General features: G+C 41.7%; 1 protein-coding gene across 1 annotated transcript in view; it reads left to right on the forward strand.

The window, feature by feature from the left end:
* LOC111969851 (forkhead box protein P1-B-like) overlaps positions 1-19,474 on the forward strand; it is a 138,957-nt gene that overhangs the window by 22,500 nt on the left and 96,983 nt on the right. Inside the window, 1 exon segment of the mRNA XM_070445545.1 lies at positions 13,823-13,998. Within this exon segment, the coding sequence (XP_070301646.1) occupies positions 13,834-13,998 (165 nt within the window). The 5' untranslated portion in view covers positions 13,823-13,833.

The raw sequence follows: 19,474 nt of genomic DNA on the forward strand, positions 1-19,474 counted from the left end.
CTTTGCGAGTCGTGTAGTGTGTCATAAATTCTGAATTAAATCAATAATGTCGGGACGTGAAGGTATAAAATCTTTGGATCAAACAGGAGAAATATGACATGCAGACTGCCTTTTGCCTCCAGACATGGGCACATAAATAAGATGTGCWTGATTTGTCAGAGGAAGTGCTAGGCGTCACTCAGTGGGGGCTGGGCTGGGAGATTGAGGTGTTAATATCACCATGTTTATCAGAGGGAAAGCAGGAGAGGCAATGGTTAATGATAGTGATAGTGAAGACCATTCTATGAATCAGCCGTGGCGTGATTAGTATTTTATTGATGAGCTCCTGAAGTGGCAAGTGTGGGAAATTGCGTCTTTGATCACACAGGGTTTGGGAAATGTAACCTGAGTGTGGAGCCAACCAGGTAAGACCTCCCAGCGCCACCCCTCCACAACACTCCCACCCGCCCCTGCACTCCCTGCCCGACACACAGACCTGTCGCCTGGGAAGGATCTTCCTCATCTTCTCCAAAACACATATTTATTTTGGATGTTTTCATTGAGAGTCTACATGGTGATTACAGCTGTTCATTAACAAAATTGGGTATTTGTTTTAAACTTTAACCAATCACTTTGATATGCTAATTACGGTGTAATTTCATTTGAGCCCCGTAATGATGATGCTGTTATTAAGGACATAAATGATGCAGTTAAGCTGAGAGTAATCTCATTTGCATACTGTTCATGCCAGTAAATTAAGCCCTTTCCTGCACTGCTTCAGGTTTAATTTTCCACTCCTTTTCACACAGCAGCAGCAGTATCTCTCAGCCCTGTGCCTAATATGCAGGCCAGCCTTTTTGATGTGGAGGGAGAGAGAGACGCTTCCTCACACTAAATCTACAATATGTAACACATAACAGAACTCATTACTGTGCGTCTTTAAGAAGTTGGGATTAATAAGAAGAGGTACTTTTTACTCTTTATAGTCATACAGAAATATATCTGTGCCCCTTGTACCCCATGTTCATGTTTTTGGCATGTTTCATCCCCCACCTGAAAAACATTACAAGCATTACAAACTGTAAAGCTATAATGATGTCCCGAGAATCATCTGAGCCTACAGTCTTATTGGTTGGCTTTCCAGTTACATGTTGATCATACAGTAGATCTCTTCAAAGGGTTGATTGTATTTTGATATTCTTCCTTTGAAAGAAGATGAATGAAAAGATGATTTTTATATCCATGTTTTTTTTTTCTCCAAATGACTCTTTATCATTAGATAATGATATAATGCATCCATGGAAAATGGTGACAGGTGTATACATACATACATGTTGTTCATGTCCAATACCTGAAACGACCTTATTGTTCTTAAAGGGATCAATGGAAAGAGTGTTCACAGAATCACAACATAGGTAATTGTTGATAGCGGTTTGGTACCTTCATTAGAGAAGCAGCAGCTCATGGTCTCTCATTGTGTATTGTTTGCTCTGTGAGGGTAAACATGTTTGTCACACAGAGGTGTATTTATGCTGATCAAACAGTTCAGCCAGGGGATTGTCAATGCCAAGGTCTTTTGGCTCCTTTCAGAGATGAACGCCCGTGCTGCACAACCTCCCTTACGATTCCAAAACGTACCCTTACCTTTTGTCTTTCCCTGAAAGCATCACGTCCAGCTCCAACACGGCATCTCCTTTGTATTTTGAAGGCGAGGGGGGAAACACATTTTATGGAGTTAACACTGACAATAGAATTGCCATTCAGCCAGAATGCTTTTCCGTTTTGTACCATAAAGAATATTATTTTTCTGCCAGACAATTTTCTCTGTTAGTCTCTAATTGGCTACATAAATCTCTGGCGTTGAGGGTGAAGAATGTTGCGGTGTCACAGAGTGTAATCTTCACCCTTATTTACCAATTCATTAAGATTCATTGATGCAGGATCGGCGAGAGGAAATGACAGCATAAATCAGACCTCCAACATAATGACCCTAATCAGTTGGGAATTGCAGAAAATGTCATCATGAACTATGTCCTTGTATTAGTGCCACTGTACATTGTCATTGCGCTGCTTTATGAGTGGGACGCATCCTCCTGACATCGGCTGTATTTAACCAAAAAGAGTTGTTAAAAACTGATTCCATTAAAGCGCTGAGATTCATACAAGGTCTTTCAGTATTTAGCCCGGTGCCCTTTACCTTCAATTTAACTGCTTAAACGGAAGGCACGTACCCCTCCTTTTTAAGCCACCGTGTCCTCTCTCTGGAAAGCTAGAGCTTATAAAATAATGACACAACCCAGCACGGTAATGTCTAGGAGACACAGCACCTGAGGAGGCAGTGGGAGGGGTCAGGGGTCTGACCACTCCCATGCCAGAAGCAATGAATGGGGTGCCAACATGTATTTGGTCCTTTGTCCTGATTGGTTAATGGCCACCCATTACTTATCCAATCAGTTGAAAGAAGCCATTAACGAATGTGCTTGTGTGGATGTTGTTTAGTTAATGTCAAGAGAACACTGCTTTTTTCTGCAGTTTTCCACACAATTGCATTGATTTGAACTTGAGTAGAATGACGTCCTCGTCTCATAGAATTTAGTAGCAGCATCTTGGCTCATTGGAGGCCATTGAGATTCATTATTTGTAATATGTTCTTTTTCTGTCTGAACTTGTGGTTAGCACTCTGGGCCTAAATGATTGCTCTGCTGCAATTAAACTGGTCCAACACATGACTTTCTGTATAATCCTCCAACTCAAGCACTTTCAGAATGGAATTGTATTGATTCTGTTATATGTGTTTGTTAGAATACCTCACAGATGTTGGGCAAGAGTTAAATATTACGTTTCTCTCATCACACAAGATAACTATTGAAGCCAAATGCCCATTGCATTTCTTTGCCATTATTTGTGTATAAAGGTTAATGATTGTGGCTGGCAATCAAAAGCTGAACTTTATCTCTGTGTAACTAACTCCAAACAAAGGAACTGGGAGATAAGCACCTGTACTACACTATACTCAGCAGTGACACATTTTACACCGTTTGAATATTGAACACAGCTCAGTGTATGTGGTAAGACTAATGTAGCAGGGGGAGACTGAACTCTTGTATTTACTGCTGTTGATGGTAACGATGCTATTGAATAGTGGGGTAATAGACAGTGTCTGTACCTAACGCTGCCAGGAACCTTTTCCAACAATGATATAACTGTAGAAAGTCGCAAAGACCAGCAAGTGGGTAAGTTTACCCCCCCCCCAAGACAGTGTTTCTAATAATATGGCCCTCATATGGTTTAGGAACAGAGCATTAATTAGATAAGTTCATAGGCTAAACTTCCTTTCCCTAGGAAAATGCATCTGACACATTTCCTCCTTGCAAGTCCACATTTCCACCCCCTTGGGAATGGGCCTTGCATGAATTCTAGTAAAAATGATTAAAAATATATGACACACTTTTTAAGTAATGTTAAAACAATAAGCGTTTTTACAGGTCCCATAGGATGCGGAGAGATTGAAGTCTGTGTTTTTCTTTCGGCGTGTGTGTTTGACAGGTCTAATTGGTAAGATGAGCTTGAGGGAAGCGAGGCCTGCTTTTCCCACGCATCGGGTCTGGTCAGGAAAGAGGCCCACGTCTCTCGATGTCTGTCCTCTCGCTGCAGTGTTAATCGGTGTGAGCCTCGTGTGAGTGAGATTATCAAAGTCAAATGAAGGAGAGTCGTTGAGGAATGTGTGGTAAACCACTCCTAAAACCAGTTCACATCACACCAGTACTTTTCCATTCATGTACTACCGTTTTGAAAGTCATTAGACATTTCTGTTTACTTAATCTCAGTTGGCCGTTGTGTACTAAAAATACCGTGCCCTGCCTTACTTTTGCACATTCCGTCATTGTCTCTGCTCAGCAGGCCTGTACGTTTTGGTGTATATGGGACGGCTTCATGCCAAGGAGACAAACTGTTTGGTGTATTTTCTGAAATGATGTATCTACTTAGCCTCCCTACTGGAGAGTGTGCCTTCTGCTCCCATCCTTATTGTTCATTTATCTGAGCTTGTAGTGTGATAATAGGTTCATATTCATATGAATCATCATCCTCAGCATCAGTGGATGTCGAGCCCATTTCTCTGTATAAAGTGTAGTAATACATTTGAATCAGAATTTTACGCTTGAGGATCCCATTATATTCTTCACAATGTGTCATAAATATGTGTTGGGCTCTTCCCTTTGCCCTCACTATATGGGGGTAAATGGGTTTGGGGCATAACTGAAATGAGAATGAAGGTTGTTTGGGAGGTGAGATGAGACAGGAAACTAAACACTCAGGGGTAGCTAGGCCTCACTGACTGGATTCACATGAGCAGATGGCAACTTGTATGCATGAAACATTCATGAACAAGGTGACATGCAGCTTGAAATTGCCCGCACCAATTTCTCTTTCGTGCTTGTTGTAATCGTCACCTGTTTCTGAATAGTTTATTATTTGCTCTAACGTGAATGGCGTAACACAGATCTCACACTGTGTGTGTGTGTGTTTGACTCAAAGTCAAACCAATATTATTTTATTTGAAGAAATAGAAATAGATTCAGTATTCATTGTATAACCACAGTATTCATTCCAGTATTATATGGGTAAATTATGGGGCACCTGCAGTTAAATTATTTCTGTTTGTCGGATGAAAACAACATTGCTTGTTTTTCCGTCGACCTGTCCTGATGTTATTGGGAACAGCTTCTGGGGCCCTCAGACATCCTTTGTTGTTTCCAAACCCTAGTTACTGAATAATTAAAGCAGGTAAATGTTTAACATGTTTTACAAGTTTCTTGCTGTGGTGTCGTTGAAGACACACTGTGTTGGGTCTGTAGTAAAAGTGTCTCTACTGCCGTGTTTTCCCTCAATCCTGATGCCTCGATCAGACCGACAGCTTCGTCTCAGAGCATTTCGTATTATTCTCTAAATAAATCCGTGACACTCCGTTTAGTATGATATGTTACGTTTCGTATGGTATGTATTAATTTGCAGATGTCCATCACCCATTTTGTATGTTATGAATTACAATTTATATTATATGTTACGAATTTGCTAAATGTATGATATGTTACGAATTCTATCTAGGTGCCAATGTTAGCTAGCCGGCTAACGTTAGCTAGGCTAGGGTTATGGGTTTGGGTTAAGGTTAGGTTTAAGTTTAAGAGTTAGGTTAAAGGGTTAAGGTTAGGGGAAGGGTTATCTAACATGCTAAGTAGGTGCAAAGTAGCTGAAAAGTTGCTAATGAGCTAAAACGCTAAAGTTGTCCGTGATGAGATTCAAACTTGCAACCTTTAGGTTACTAGACGATTGCGTTATACACTACTTTAATTTTGTTATACGTTACTCACCAAAAGTAACATATCATACTAATTTGAATATCCAAGATTTAAGTTTACTATGTTACATCTAGTCTATGAGACCAGGCGGTGCACCAATACTGCCTAATAAATTCTACAGTCAAATGTTTTTCATTATGTAATCCAACATTTGTACTGGATATGTGTACAATAAAAGTTCAACATTCACCCATTGTTACTATTCCTATTAACTCCCGAGTGGCACAGCGGTCTATGGCACTGCATCTCAGTGCAAGAGACAGTCCCTGGTTCGAATCCAGGCTGCATCATCTCCGGCCATCCGATAGGGCGGCGCACCATTGGCCCAGCGTCGTGCGGGTTTGCTCGGGATAGTCCGTCATTGTAAATAATAATTTGTTCTAAACTGACTAGTCTAGTTAAATAAAGGTTCCATTTAAAAATAAAGTCTAAGCAGACAATTGGATGCATATGTTGGATTTATCAAACATACAGTATTCACTACACAGAATGCACTGCAACTGCCTCTGCAATGGAATGCTGCAAGACAAATGCAGCGTTCCATTTGAAATGAATGTACTTCTGGTGTACCAAAACACATTGACACTGAAGGTCTGATCGAGGCTAGAGGAGGCTCTCTTCACCAGCCCACAACACCCTCCTCACCTCCGTCCACCCCCTCCTCGTTCACATTCATGGTGGCCGCCAGGCCAGCAGCTGTAACACACCACCTTAATGCTTCTTCAAATGTCAGGAGAATGACTGTTTGTTTGTCTTGAGTTTTCCCAAGCCATTTATTCTAGCTGGCTCTGCATTTGCATCGACCTTGATTCTCTAAGCCTGGCCCCTTTCTCCTCCCAGAGCCTGTTTACATTAGGCCTGCCCTGAGTGTCACCTATGAAATCTGTTGATCATTCCACCTGGTTAATGTTAAATTGGTCCTGCAAAGAGATGTTTGTTCATAAACACAACCCCCCCACTCCCCCTGTTTACTGTAGCCATGGCAGCAATCAGTTATTAAACAAATAGCTGCTTTGTTTGCTGGTGTGAGTGGCTGGTTATCCCCTACAAGGTCTGGAAGGAACTTTTAAAAAGCTTCTGTGTCTCTGTGAAAAAGGGGTGGAGGGATGGAGGGGAAGCCCTGTTCCTACAATGTTGTAACAGTCGTCTTGAGATATGCTTTTCTTATCTACGACTTTTGGTTGAAGTGGCTGATGAGATTAGAGGCTTGTTTGGTCTCACTGTAAAGTCTCTGTTGGCGGAATGTCATCGGTGCCGTCAGTTTTCCTTCTCAGAGAAGAGAAGGGCGAGGGATTCTTCGTTGAGTGTCAAGCGAGCCCAGATATTGTGGCAGCCACTTCTGAGTGATGCACATGGTTCTGGATTACGGAGACCTAGGCTACGTTTAAGGTAAAAACGAGGGAGATGAGGGAGGGAGGTCTGCTAGCTCTACTTTGACTGTGGGAAGGTTCAGGGACCCAGTCCAATTCCAACTGTCTGTTCTGTTCTGCTCAGTCCAGTATAGGGGTTATTTTCTTTAAATGTTTTTGGGGGATACTATGAGAGGACTGATCGTGGACCTTTTGAACACATGTTCATTCAACTTTTTGTAAACAAGGTTATCAGCACTGGCATTTATTTTGTGTTTCTCATGTTTGTCTTCAGACTTATCTTCATAACATTGAGCCAAAATAAAACTGAACACAAAACTCTGCAAACCTTGAAAACCCATCCAGGGGAAGCATTATGGTGTCGCGCCACCTTGGTACAAGCTGTTTGTGTTGTCTAGTCTAGCAACCGAGCCTAACCTAAACAGGCAGCATCGAAATGCACTTCTCCCTTTGTCTTCTCCTTTGTCTGTCTTTATCTCTTCCCCAAGAATGTTGTGCTTTTGTTGTGTGCTTGTGTAAACAGGGGCTATGTGAGATCTATGCAAGCCGGAGCAGGTGGCCATGGAGGGTTTTCTGTCATGAGCATTAAAGAAAAACAGAACATGGGGAAAGGTCACGGCACAGCTGCGCAGGCCAACCCTACCTTGGATTGTTGACTGAATCGTGCTCTTGAATTCCAGGCTGCCATGGCGAGGGAAAGGCGTTTGAATTAGATTGAGGCTCGGCGTGGAGCAGTGAGTGGATTCGATACGAGACTGACAGGCTTGATTAGCCCTTGGTGCTGTGCCATGCTCTGAACCTGTCTGTTCAGGTGGGCGTTGCATGTGACTGTGTTTTTAATGTACTCCCCATATTAGAGGAACAAAAGCAAAACATCAACAAACAGAAACTCTGACCTTTTTTGTGATCCACTGTTTGTTCCAAACACTTGTTGTGTTTTGCAACCAGACATTCCCCCACCACCCCCCTCCAGAAGAACAGACATCTGATGATCAACAGAGAAGCAAAGCGTCTGTTTTGTGGACCGCCGTTTGCCTCATTCTAATCTCCTGGAATATCCGTTATTTAGAGCTTTTTGTTTTTGTTGTTATATTTAGGGCTGACATGCCTCATAAACAAGCAGGCCTGTTTCTCATGAACTGCCCCCTCATTTCTGTGTGTGTGTGTGTGTGTGTGTGTGTGTGTGTGTGTGTGTGTGTGTGTGTGTGTGTGTGTGTGTGTGTGTGTGTGTGTGTGTGTGTGTGTTCCAGCCTTGCTAAGTACAGTACCTTTGGCGAGACACTTGACCCATAATTACTCCTGAATATGCATCATTGTATAAATGGATTAAGTAAAATAGCAAGCTATTTGAGTCGTCATCACAGATTGGACCATTCCCTGAGCAAACAAAAAATAAATAAACTAGGGCCCTGTCATGTGGTTGCCTGTGTTTGCTAGTCTACATGAAGCTGCTGTGTCTCTGCCTCAGTGCTGCTCAGATTAACATTGTTATCACCAGACAACTCTCCAATAAGTCTCTTTCCTATCTGGTTGATATTTATGATGGATAATGCACATTTCCCATTTTCATTTTTACGCTTTTTTTTTGTTGCTTGCAATATTGCAGCTTTGAATTATTCTTTGGTAATATTAATGAGAAAGTAGATTTATGGGTTTCATTTGTTTGTCAATTCGAAAATTAATTGGGTGTTAATTTTAGCCGCCCCTCGTCAGTGCCGGTTCCAAGCATGCGCGCATTACTTTGCATTCATTGTAGCCTTCCCCTCCTTTATTGTGGGTCACTAGTTTTGCATACATTAAAATAGCCCCACGGCTCATTCTCTTGATTACTTTTGGAGATGCCATGCATTCGGAAATGTACGCCTTTCCGTTATAATTATGAAAATTTTGCATGGAATGACAGTGCGTGCATAATAATCATTACTTTCCGCCTTTTATGTAGCTTTGGAGAGAGAGAAAAAAAACAGACTCAGTCAATTCTTTTCTATGTGTGGAAAAACATATTTTATTTGAAAAAGAAGTGGGGGTGAATAACGTCAGCATGTGGTTTATTTCAAATCACATTTCATTTGGCCTGAGAATGTGTGTTTCTAATTGGTGTTTCAGAAGGAAGGGGAGTTTGTATGAGCTGAGCTGAGCAGCCAGGCCCTGCAGATGTAGTTGTAGCCGGCTCCCTCCCATCCCACAGTATTCCTCTTGCTCGCTCCTTGTTTAGAAAATCCCATTATGGAGTGAGGCTGTGCCAGACTGAAGGGGTGAGCCGGGTCAACATCTGTCTGGAGAGAGAGTGGGCCGAGCTGGAGGCTTGAGGACCCAGCCCAGAGCCCAGAGCGTCCAATCCAGAGAACACAGCCCATAGCCTCGGCCCAAACTGCAGACAGAGAGGCAGGGGCTCAGAATGAGATGAGTGGGTGGTGTGACATGACAAATGAACCAATGCAGACCACAGTGTCTGATGATGAGTCACTGGGATGTTCTGCCTGCAAGAAAAGCAGAGACATCTAAAATTATAGTGCACTATGGTGTTGATTATTATAGCGGTAGCAACTGATTTTGCTACTTGATAATAGTACAGAAATTATTCTTTATTTCAACACAACAAATAGTAGTGTCTGTAATATTATTTATTGTTATAAAGGCTAATTATTTTGTTGTGATCTTGCTTATTTTATTTACTCATAATAAATGTGGACAATTGATGTCTGTCAGACAGTGTCCCCAATGGTGGCCCCTCTGCCTTAGGTCTGCCGTGTCTTGTTTGGATGGGGATCTCAGGAGACTCAGCCCCTCTGTTGAGTACACATTAACACATACTGGCCTCCCTATTACACGCCTTAAACGCAACATTATAAATCTGCATTTATGCCCATTTTCAACTCCTTTCATGATTAGGCCCAGTGTTTTAAGGGCATTTATTCTGCTTCATATAAATAATTAATCAGCCAAGTTAATTTACTTCTGCCTGACTTGGTCAGCTTCATTAACTTCTCTGGAATTGGGCGACTAGACGTGTCGCCCGCCGCCGCACCAGTGAGGCTTGTGACCAACACAAAAGATGTAAATCTCACCACTGATTTCAGGAATACAGCCCCAGATAAGCATCAGTGTCGTTCGGTTCATACTCATCCCAGGAGAGAGGGGAGGGAGTGGGGGTATGAGCTTGGGGCTGAAGGGTGAGGGGATGTCTGTCTGGGTTTTGTATCACCAAAATCAGAAACAGTACGCACTTGAAAAATAGAAAATTATGTGTCCAGAATTTTCATGCAAAAGGTACGGCTGAATAACTGTTTATTAATGGGACTTGCGACAGCAAACGTCCCACTTTAAATCTTCGTCATACTTCTTCTCATTATTATTTTGAACGCTACTCCTGCTAYACCGTTTAAGCTAGAAACGCAGTTCAAACTTTAAAACGTGTATACCGTTCTGGATTAAGTTGCTTGTGTACAACTTTTTGATATCTTTTATAGTTTTAAACTATTAAGCTTGTTGTCCTCCTTTTTGTCCTCCATCCACTTTCATGGGATTTCCTCAGCATTTTAAAGGTMGCATTGTGACATGACTCCCAACATTATATTCTATTCACTAAAAACAATATCACTTTTGACAGCTACTTTGACCACTCTCAGAATAAATTAGACATCTTAGAAATATTCCTCTACTTCTCTGCCAAATCTGAAATTGGAACAACGACAATCTATTGGAACAACGATATATTCTACCAATCTAATGATACAGTTGTTTTCACATGAACACATCTTTTTTTTCTTCTGTTTACTAACAACTGACATTTTGACCACTTTCCTAGCACTTTACACAAAAACTTGAATGTTTTTTATTTTTATTATTATWATTTTTTATATACTGTACCAGTCAAAAGTTTGGACACACCTACTCATTCCAGGGTTTTTCTTTATTTTTACTATTTTCTACATTGTAGAATAATAGTGAAGACGTATTTTCGTATTTTATTTTTTATTTAACCTTTCTTTAACTAGGCAAGTCGGTTACAATGATGGCCTATTGAATATGGAATCATGTAGTAACCAAATAAGTGTTAAACTAATATGATGTAACTCTGGGTCTTCCTTTCCTGTGGTGGTCCTCATGAGAGCCAGTTTCATCATAGCGCYTGATGGTTTTTGCGACTGACCGACCTTCATGTCTTAAAGTAATGATGGACTGTCATTTCTCTTTGCTTATTTAAGCTGTTCTTGGCTCAAACGCATTAAGTAGGAAAGAAATTACACACATGAACTTTTAACAAGGCACACCAGTTAATTGAAATGCATTCCAGGTGACTACCACATGAAGCTGGTTGAGAGAATGTCAAGAGTGTGCAAAGCTGTCATCAAGGCAAAGGGTGGCTACTGTGAAGAATCTATAATATAAAATATATTTTGATTTGTTTAACACTTTTTTTGGTTACTACATGATTCCATATGTGTTATTTCATAGTTTTAATGTCTTCATATTATTATTCTACAATGTAGAAAATAGTACAAATAAAGAAAAACCCTTGAATGAGTGGGTGTGTCCAAACTTATGACTGGTACTGTATAAACAAATACAAAATGTGTTCAAAGGCCTCTCCTGTGAAGTAGTGAAGTGTGACGTGCGACATGTTTCCCAAATAAATTTTGAACGGCATACTAATCACATGACCAATATCTGCACTCTGATTGGAGGATTCCTATAAATTGCCCACTAGGTTGCGCTGCTGATCAAATCTAAATTCCCCAGATTATATAAAGTTTATCATTTTCAATGGAAAAATGTTGCAGCAACCATTGCTGGCCACATTCCTCAGCAATATTGTCCCAGAAAATTGCCAATGCATCATGGCCTAGCCTGGAGCTAAGGATAGCCCATGGCTAAGAACAATCCAGTGTGAAACTTTTGACACAAATCAGTTACTCTGACCACTTTCCCAAAAACTAAGACAAAAACGTACTCTGCTATTCAAATCTGAAATATGGATACTTCTGGATTTTGGCAATGAAGCACTTTATCTGCTTCCCCTGAGTCAGATGAACTTGTGGATACCATTGTTATGTATCTGCGACCAGTATGAAGAACATTAGAGGTAGTTTCGCGAGTCAATGATAACTAGCATTAGCACAATACCTGGTATTCTATGGTAACAGCTAGCATACTTTCTAGCTGTTACCATAGACATCCAGTTATTGTGCTAGCTATTGCGCTAACGCTAGTTAGCAACTTCCTTAAAACCAAAGTAGATAAAGGGCCTCATTACCAAAATACCAAATTCCTTAAAAACAACTGACATTTTGACCATTTTCCAAACAACTAACACCTTGCCCAAACCGGCTGCGCGCGTGCGCAATCGTGCGCTATCGTGCATAAATTTATTTTGCCCCCCCCACACCAAAAGCGATCACGACACGCAGGTTAAAATATCAAAACAAACTCTAAACCAATGACATTAATTTGGGGACAGGTCGAAAAGCATTAAACATGTATGGTATTTTAGCTAGTTAGCTTGCACTTGCTAGCTAACGTTAATTTGTCCTGTTTAGCTAGCTTGCTGTTGCTAGCTAATTTGTCCTGGGATATAAACATTGATTTGTTATTTTACCTGAAATGGACAAGGATCTCTACTCCGACAATTAATCCACATATAAAACGGCCAACCGAATCGTTTCTAGTCATCTCCTCCTCCTTCCAGGCCTTTTCATCGTTTAAATTATATGGTGATCACATCTAAACTTTCATTGTATTACCACGACTACCGGCAAAACAGTTTTCGTCTTTCTATCACCCACGTGGGTATAACCAATGAGGAGATGGCACGTGGGTACCTGCTTCTATAAACCAAGGAGGAGATGGCACGTGGATACCTGCTTCTATAAACCAATGAGAGATGGGAGATGGGAGAGGCAGGACTTGCAGCGCGGACTTGCAGCGCGATCTGCGTCAGAAATAGGAACGACATCTATTTTAGCCCTTGGTGTCGCAGACGCTCGTTGGCGCGCGCAAGCAGTGTGGGTGCAATAATTGAATAACATGGGTTTCTAAATTTATTTTGCGACGCTCGCGCACGCGACGTGTCCGGTCTGGTCAGCATGTTAGACCAAAACTTACCGTGTAGAAAATCTTTGTTTACTTCTGTGTTTTTTGAATCTGAAATCACAACACTTCTTCCATTACCACAAAAATTATTTTAAAGAGCTAAAGCAATACCCCAATTTAAATTTTATTTGAATTACCATCTAGTTTATTTAAAAAAAAGATTGAAATATATTCAAATATAGAGCATATACACTGAGTATACAAAACATTATGAACTTTCGACACCTTGTAGAGTCCATGCCCCGACAAATTGAGGCTGTTCTGAGGCCAAAATGGGGGGACAATGGGAGCATGGAACTCAATATTAGGAAGGTGTTCTTAACATTTTGTACACTCAGTGTATATCCCTTTGTATACAGCATATTCTTCTTTAAAATGAAGTAATAACAGAACGTGTTTTTGGTAGACTCACGTTGGTGTTAATAGAGCACCCCTGTAGGTTTTCAGTATTTTCACTCGGTTTTAAAATGGATGTTTCTCGTGGAGATCCTTTGGCAGGCAGGCCCACCCGTTGGCCCTGTTTCCCATTAAAAAGCCATTCTGCAGTGGTTCTTCTGGGACCATACAAGTAAATATATACATTTCCATAGAAAGTGTTTTGTTTGTGAGGGTGAGTGTTTTCTTGGGCTCCTCTGCTTTGCCTTACTGAGGTTGGGTTCTTCCAAGATGTGTGTTTCTATCCCCTGCCTTCCACACAGCCATGAAGGAGAATACTAACAGAACCTGAGCCATGCTCCTTCCTCCAACCCAGTATGGACTTGTCATTTGTAAAGTATCTGGTCCGGAAAGACACAACAAGACACTAGTTCATCACCCAGTGGAAAGAGAGTCTATGAGAGTGTGTGTGTGTGTTTGCTTAGTTGAATACAGTGCAAGCAAACAAACAAGAAACAGACATGCATGAACCAGTAGGAAAACCGGTAATGAAAGTGGACGAAAAGTGTGGCCCGGGTTGAAACGTACTGTGTCCCTTGTACTGTGCCTTGTTTCAGAAGCTTTTTCTCCTACTCTCTGCTCCTTCAGGTTTTTAAGTCATGATGCAAGAATCTGGGACGGAGGCGACAAGCAACGGTCCAGCCAATCAGAACGGAGCAGCGAGCGTGGAGGGCGGTGCCAGGGACGCGAGGCCCAGGAGCGTGACGACACCGTCGGCGCTGGACATCGCGGCAGCTGACCTGATCCATCTCCAGCAGCACCAGGTAAACTAGGTTCCTCTCTTCATACCTGTCTTTATTAACCCATGTGAACAGCAGTCCCAAGCCCACCTCTAAAGTGCCTGTTAATATTTAATCCTGCCCAAAGTACATAAACACATTATTATAATAATTTATGTATATTCGAGGGCGTTTAGAATTTTTTAAGAGGGGGAAGTGCTCGCTCAGTGATTGTGTGTTTGGGTGCGGACATGTTTATTGTAGCATGCAGCATCTGCATTTTGGTGAAATATTTATCAAGGTAGGTCAACATATTTTAAGTGTGTTGGTGCCACACGATTCTCTGACAGTTTGAGTGCTGTGCTGTCCAATGGGCTGACAGAGTTTTCCCTTGGCTCATTGTAAACACGCCTCACACTCAACAACTAATGCCACACTCCTCTGTGTCCGACCAATGAGGCCCGAAGAATGGCGGTAGCTTTATTATTAGTAAAGCCCAAAACATTTTCACCATCTGAGACTTGAGGCAAACAGACAAGCTCTTTCTGTTGGTGTCAGTGTTATGTGTGCCACACGACAGCGTGTTTAAGGAAACAGCATTGAAAAGATCACTGTGTCTCATGCTATTTTGCCATCACAGAATGACTGGGGTTGTTGTCAGGAGCAGTTTATTCATGATGTACAGCCTCTTTTGTTGCTGTCTGTTGTCACAGCATATCTATCAACATCTGTATACTGTAAGGTCCCATGCTAAATCATGCATTTTGTCTCAAAGAAAATAATATAATCTTATTCATTTGAAGCACTTATCATGAAAATTAGCCTGAGAACACGTACAGCACATTTGAAGTAATAGCCCAAAAATGACATATTTGTTGCAAACCAGTAACATTAACACCCGCAAAGTTGCAAATGCATATTTTCCAGCAACTCCAGCAGCAATAATAGAAAAACCCAAGTAGACAAAAAAGGATATACTCTACTTGTGTCTCAGTGTTAGACCTGTAGGCCCACTACGTCTTTCCCTCCTATCTCCCCTCCATCACTGCTGCTCTAGCTGTCTCCCTTTCTTTTTCCAGCTCAAAACGAGTATGTCGTCAGTGAGAAAATCACAGCCATACTGAATTCATTACTGCAGTAGTCACACAAAACCGTGGATAAAATTTCAATAACTGCAAGCCACAGTTGAGTAAACAGTTGCACTGAAACTTAATTCCTGTTGACTTTTCCTTCATTCTTTGCCAGGGGCGCATTCTGATTCGCTCTGCAAAGACAACAGGGGATACAACTTTGATGAATGTGAGGCAGATGAGAGGGAGAGCAGGGAAGTGTCATGGATGCGCACTTGACACCAAGGAGAGAGAAAAAAAAAATCCTTCTCCTGAGAATAGAGCCAACCATCCAGCACCGGTCTCTATTTTAAAGTCATATGGAGGGAATAATGATTCTCTCAGATCAGTCATTTATGAAAGCAATTTAGAAACAACAACTTTACTACTGATTTTAATCCTTTATAAAAAAAAATCTGTGCATTTGAATAGCACATGTTTTCTTTCTGTTTGTCCTTTTGAACCAAGCCCATGGTTAATTTCTGTGGCGTACCATACGGTTGATGATGGGGACGGAGAGAGGAAGGCGGATAGATTCATTGTTCTGTGTGATAAATGGTGCATGGTTTGGGATGAAGGACGAGATGTCTCATTCTCCGCTCCTGACGCTCTCCTTTGATAGGGTACTTACCAGTGGAGGATTCTGGGGGAATGCGCCTGTCTTTTTATTCTCCCATTAGGCTAACCCAGGATTTTCACTCATGCATCATGAACCATGTTAATTGTCGCATGGGCATTAAGATCTTCGCTCAATTACTTGATAACTTTTACTTTTGTGGCATTTTGCGGTCTGTCGTTTACGTTTTATTTGCTGGTTGCACTAATATAACCTGACAGACATGTGGGCTTCTGTGTCTTTGTTCTCTGAGAATCATCCAAGACACCGTTTCCCTTTTGGTGATGCAGAAATCAATCTAGAATTTTCTCTGACTCAAAGTGCGAATATATCCCCTGAGTCAGGGTGAACAACAAACCTGGGGGTGGCATATCATTTATTCTTATTAGGAAACATAACTATGAAAGACAGTGCTCATTAATAAAGATAGGGGATAAAATAATTGTAATCTGTTTGATCATCTTGATTCTGACAGGGGAATTCATCTTGTAGACCAGTCAGATTTGGGGGAAGTGGACCATAAGCTTGGTTTAAACATCTCTATTAGTAAGTCAAATATTGGGCTGGAATACCTCAGCAGCAAGGTGCTCGCATGGCTTATCTAAATCTACAATTGAAGTACTTCCTCCTTATTGGCGTTTTTTGGAGAACAAAATCTTTATTCTCTTTTTCTTTTATGAGAAATAGCTTGAGTATTTATTTGCTCATAATTTAGCAATTTTATCTAGGCTTTTGCCATGTGCAACTTTTATTTGTTGCTTTTGTGTTAGAAAGTCTGGGGATCATTTAGATGTTTCTGTTTGTGCTTTGTTGATGTCGGTTCAGAGATTTAAAATCAGGCCAAACATCTAAAGCCATTCACTGTATGGACATTTTCTGTTTGAACCAAAATATCCCCATTTGGTAGTTAAATGTAGGATAATGTTGTTTCAACCAAACAGAAGGTTTACACCCTATACTTTTTGAATATGACTACTTTTTTTGAATGTTGTCGCTAAACTTTTTTGCTGCTTGTGCAGAAGTTGTGGTTTTCAGCAAGTCCCTTTCATGAGGAAATGAAGATGATAGAAATTATGAAGACAAATATGTAAAAAGGGCTATGTTTATGCAATAGCAAGAAATGTGTGGCTTTTCGGTTTGTTTTGTTGTTATTGATTTTGCAAGAGGAAGTTCTGATGGCCAAAGGAGAAGTCACATAATAGAACAGACCAGATGCAGCCAGCCACATCAACAGGCAGGCAGTCACAGTGATGACGTGATTGAACATTTAGATACTGCAGGCTTTTGTGCTACTGTTGACTCCATCCAGCACATTAAAGTTCCTACATATACTGCTGTTGGTAGTGATTTATGGTTCATTTAGGCAGTAATCTCTTGCATGTTTGAGCAAAACAATTGATTATTCTGCTAGGAATTGGGTTCAGCTGATATAACTGTGGAGTATTAAATATTAATATCCTGTCTCTTAGAAGTGTCCTTTTAATCAAGTTGGAGAGATTCCTTAAATATCATCGTTCCTCAGTGATACAAAATTCCTTCCAACAATATTATCATAAAAAGAACAACAGCCGGATGAAGCATTGCTTTTCCTCTATTGCAGAAAGATCCATCCAGGCTTCTTTGTCAGACAAATGCTCTAAAGCTTTTTTGCAAGTCACAAGATAAGGCAAACCATGATGGGAGTTTGTTCTCCCTCTCTGACAGAGAAGGGCCATCCGTACTGTAGCGTTGCATGTGCAAAAGGGAGAGATGACACTGGCTCTTCACACGTAACAGCAGAAAGAGCTGAGCAGGCACAGGTTAGCTGTTTGCATAATGCAAACCTTACAAGGTCCCTTATGGACATGGTGGAAGAGACAGCGAGCGAGATGCGCACACACACGCGCGCGCGCGCACACGCATTCAGCTCCGCTCCGTCCGTCCGTCCGTCCGTCTGTCTGTCTGTCTGTCTGTCTGTGTCCGTCCGTCCGTCGCTGAACTCTGCTTTGAGGTGCACACACCGGAGGAGGAAGTGCTAAGTGATAAGCAGACTCACATGACTTTCTCACGTTTCCAGACTACTGTAGGACGGACAGGTACAGTACAGTACAGCAGGGCCAGGGCTGCTGAAACCTCTGTTCTGGTCAGTAGGAGACTACTTAGACGAGAGAGGTTAACAGCATCAGGTCAAAGGAGAGCTCAAAGCAGCCCTCACGCTGCTGGGATGGTTGGCTGCTGATTGTGTGCACTCGACTGTGGAGTTCAGTGGAAGAGAACCACAAGCAGCTTCCTCAGTTGAAATACATTACAAGAAAGGTGAAAACGCTCCTTATCACCACACATTTGAATTGAATTGAGCATCTTTGTGTTTTCTCATAGCTGTATATCTGCTCAGTGCTGCATAGCTAATGCGTATGATAAACGGCAGGTTTCTCTGTGTGGTTGGTGTCCAAGAGCTATGGCGCATTATTCTCTCAATGTGTTTCCTTGCTGAGGGTTGCAGCACACACACACACACACACACACACACACACACACACACACACACACACACACACACACACACACACACACACACACACACACACACACACACACACTCCCCATCTCAGAGAGGATCATGTTGAAAGGATACACACTGCTTTATGTCTGTCAGATCGGGCTAGGGACGGTAGGGGCTGCAACTTATTGTAAATCTGGGGGAACGGATAACATCAGTGTTATGACACTACATATTGCCCTAAATTGCTTTATTGGTAAAATTATAGTGCTCTTCCAATTTGAATAATTGTATGGAATCCCTCCCAGAACAGTTTAATTATGTTATCACACAACTCACAGCATCTGTCTTTATAGTGGAGCGGATGACAGTTTTATTACGGGCTGATTTCTTTGGTGGGTTTGGCAATTGATGTGTGATCTGATTAATAATCATACTGATGGAGGTGGAAATTGAACAGTACTGTGCTTGTATGTACAGGTAACTGCCAAAATGATGGAAACACTTGAGTAAATGAGAGATTCAAAGTATACCCAGTTGAACACTTAGAGGAGATTCTGGAGCGGCGCCTGAGATAGCGTTCTCCACCTCCATCAGCAAAAATGTATCATGGAAGAATGGTGTCGCATCCCTCCAATAGAGTTCCAGACACTTGTAGAATCTATGTCAAGGTGCATTGAAGCTGTTCTGGCTCGTGGTGGTCCAACATACTATTAAGACACTTTATGTGGGTGTTTCCTTTATTTTGTCAGTTACCTGTAGAAAATAAAACTTCATCACTGTTTTTGTCGAGGCCTAAGCCTTCCGCAATTGAACCATATTGCTTTTTGAGTCAAGTTAATTGTTACATGCAATATATTTCTCTCCCAGGGAAAGAGAGATCTGTTTAGTCTAGCATGGTATGACTTCTGAAGCCTTTTGTCATGTCTTGTTGAGTTTTTTTCTTCATGAGTTTTGAAGGTAACCTCAATAGCAGAACCTCTCCCTATGGCTACATTCCAAAATGGCCAGCTCATGAACTCATCCATTTTGTTGAGTCTACCTCCAGCATGTCCTTTCAGCCCGCCGGGCGAGCAGCAGCAGAAAGAGCTGAAGTACACGTTGCATGTGTGCATACCATGCCATACCCCCGAGTTTAAAATAGTTGACTGTTCCGTGGGTTGACATCCTGTTTACACCCCCTCCCCGACCTGTTTCATGTGGGCAGGCGGGGGGGGGGGGGGGTCTGAGGAGTTGTTTCACAATGAGGTAATCAGAGAGCCCCTTCACTTCCCCCATGCCCCAACAAGACAGCAGCGCTGCAAGGTAAGTCGTTCA

The sequence above is a fragment of the Salvelinus sp. IW2-2015 genome, linkage group LG11 (assembly GCF_002910315.2).
Source record: "Salvelinus sp. IW2-2015 linkage group LG11, ASM291031v2, whole genome shotgun sequence".
Lineage (NCBI taxonomy): Eukaryota > Metazoa > Chordata > Actinopteri > Salmoniformes > Salmonidae > Salvelinus > Salvelinus sp. IW2-2015.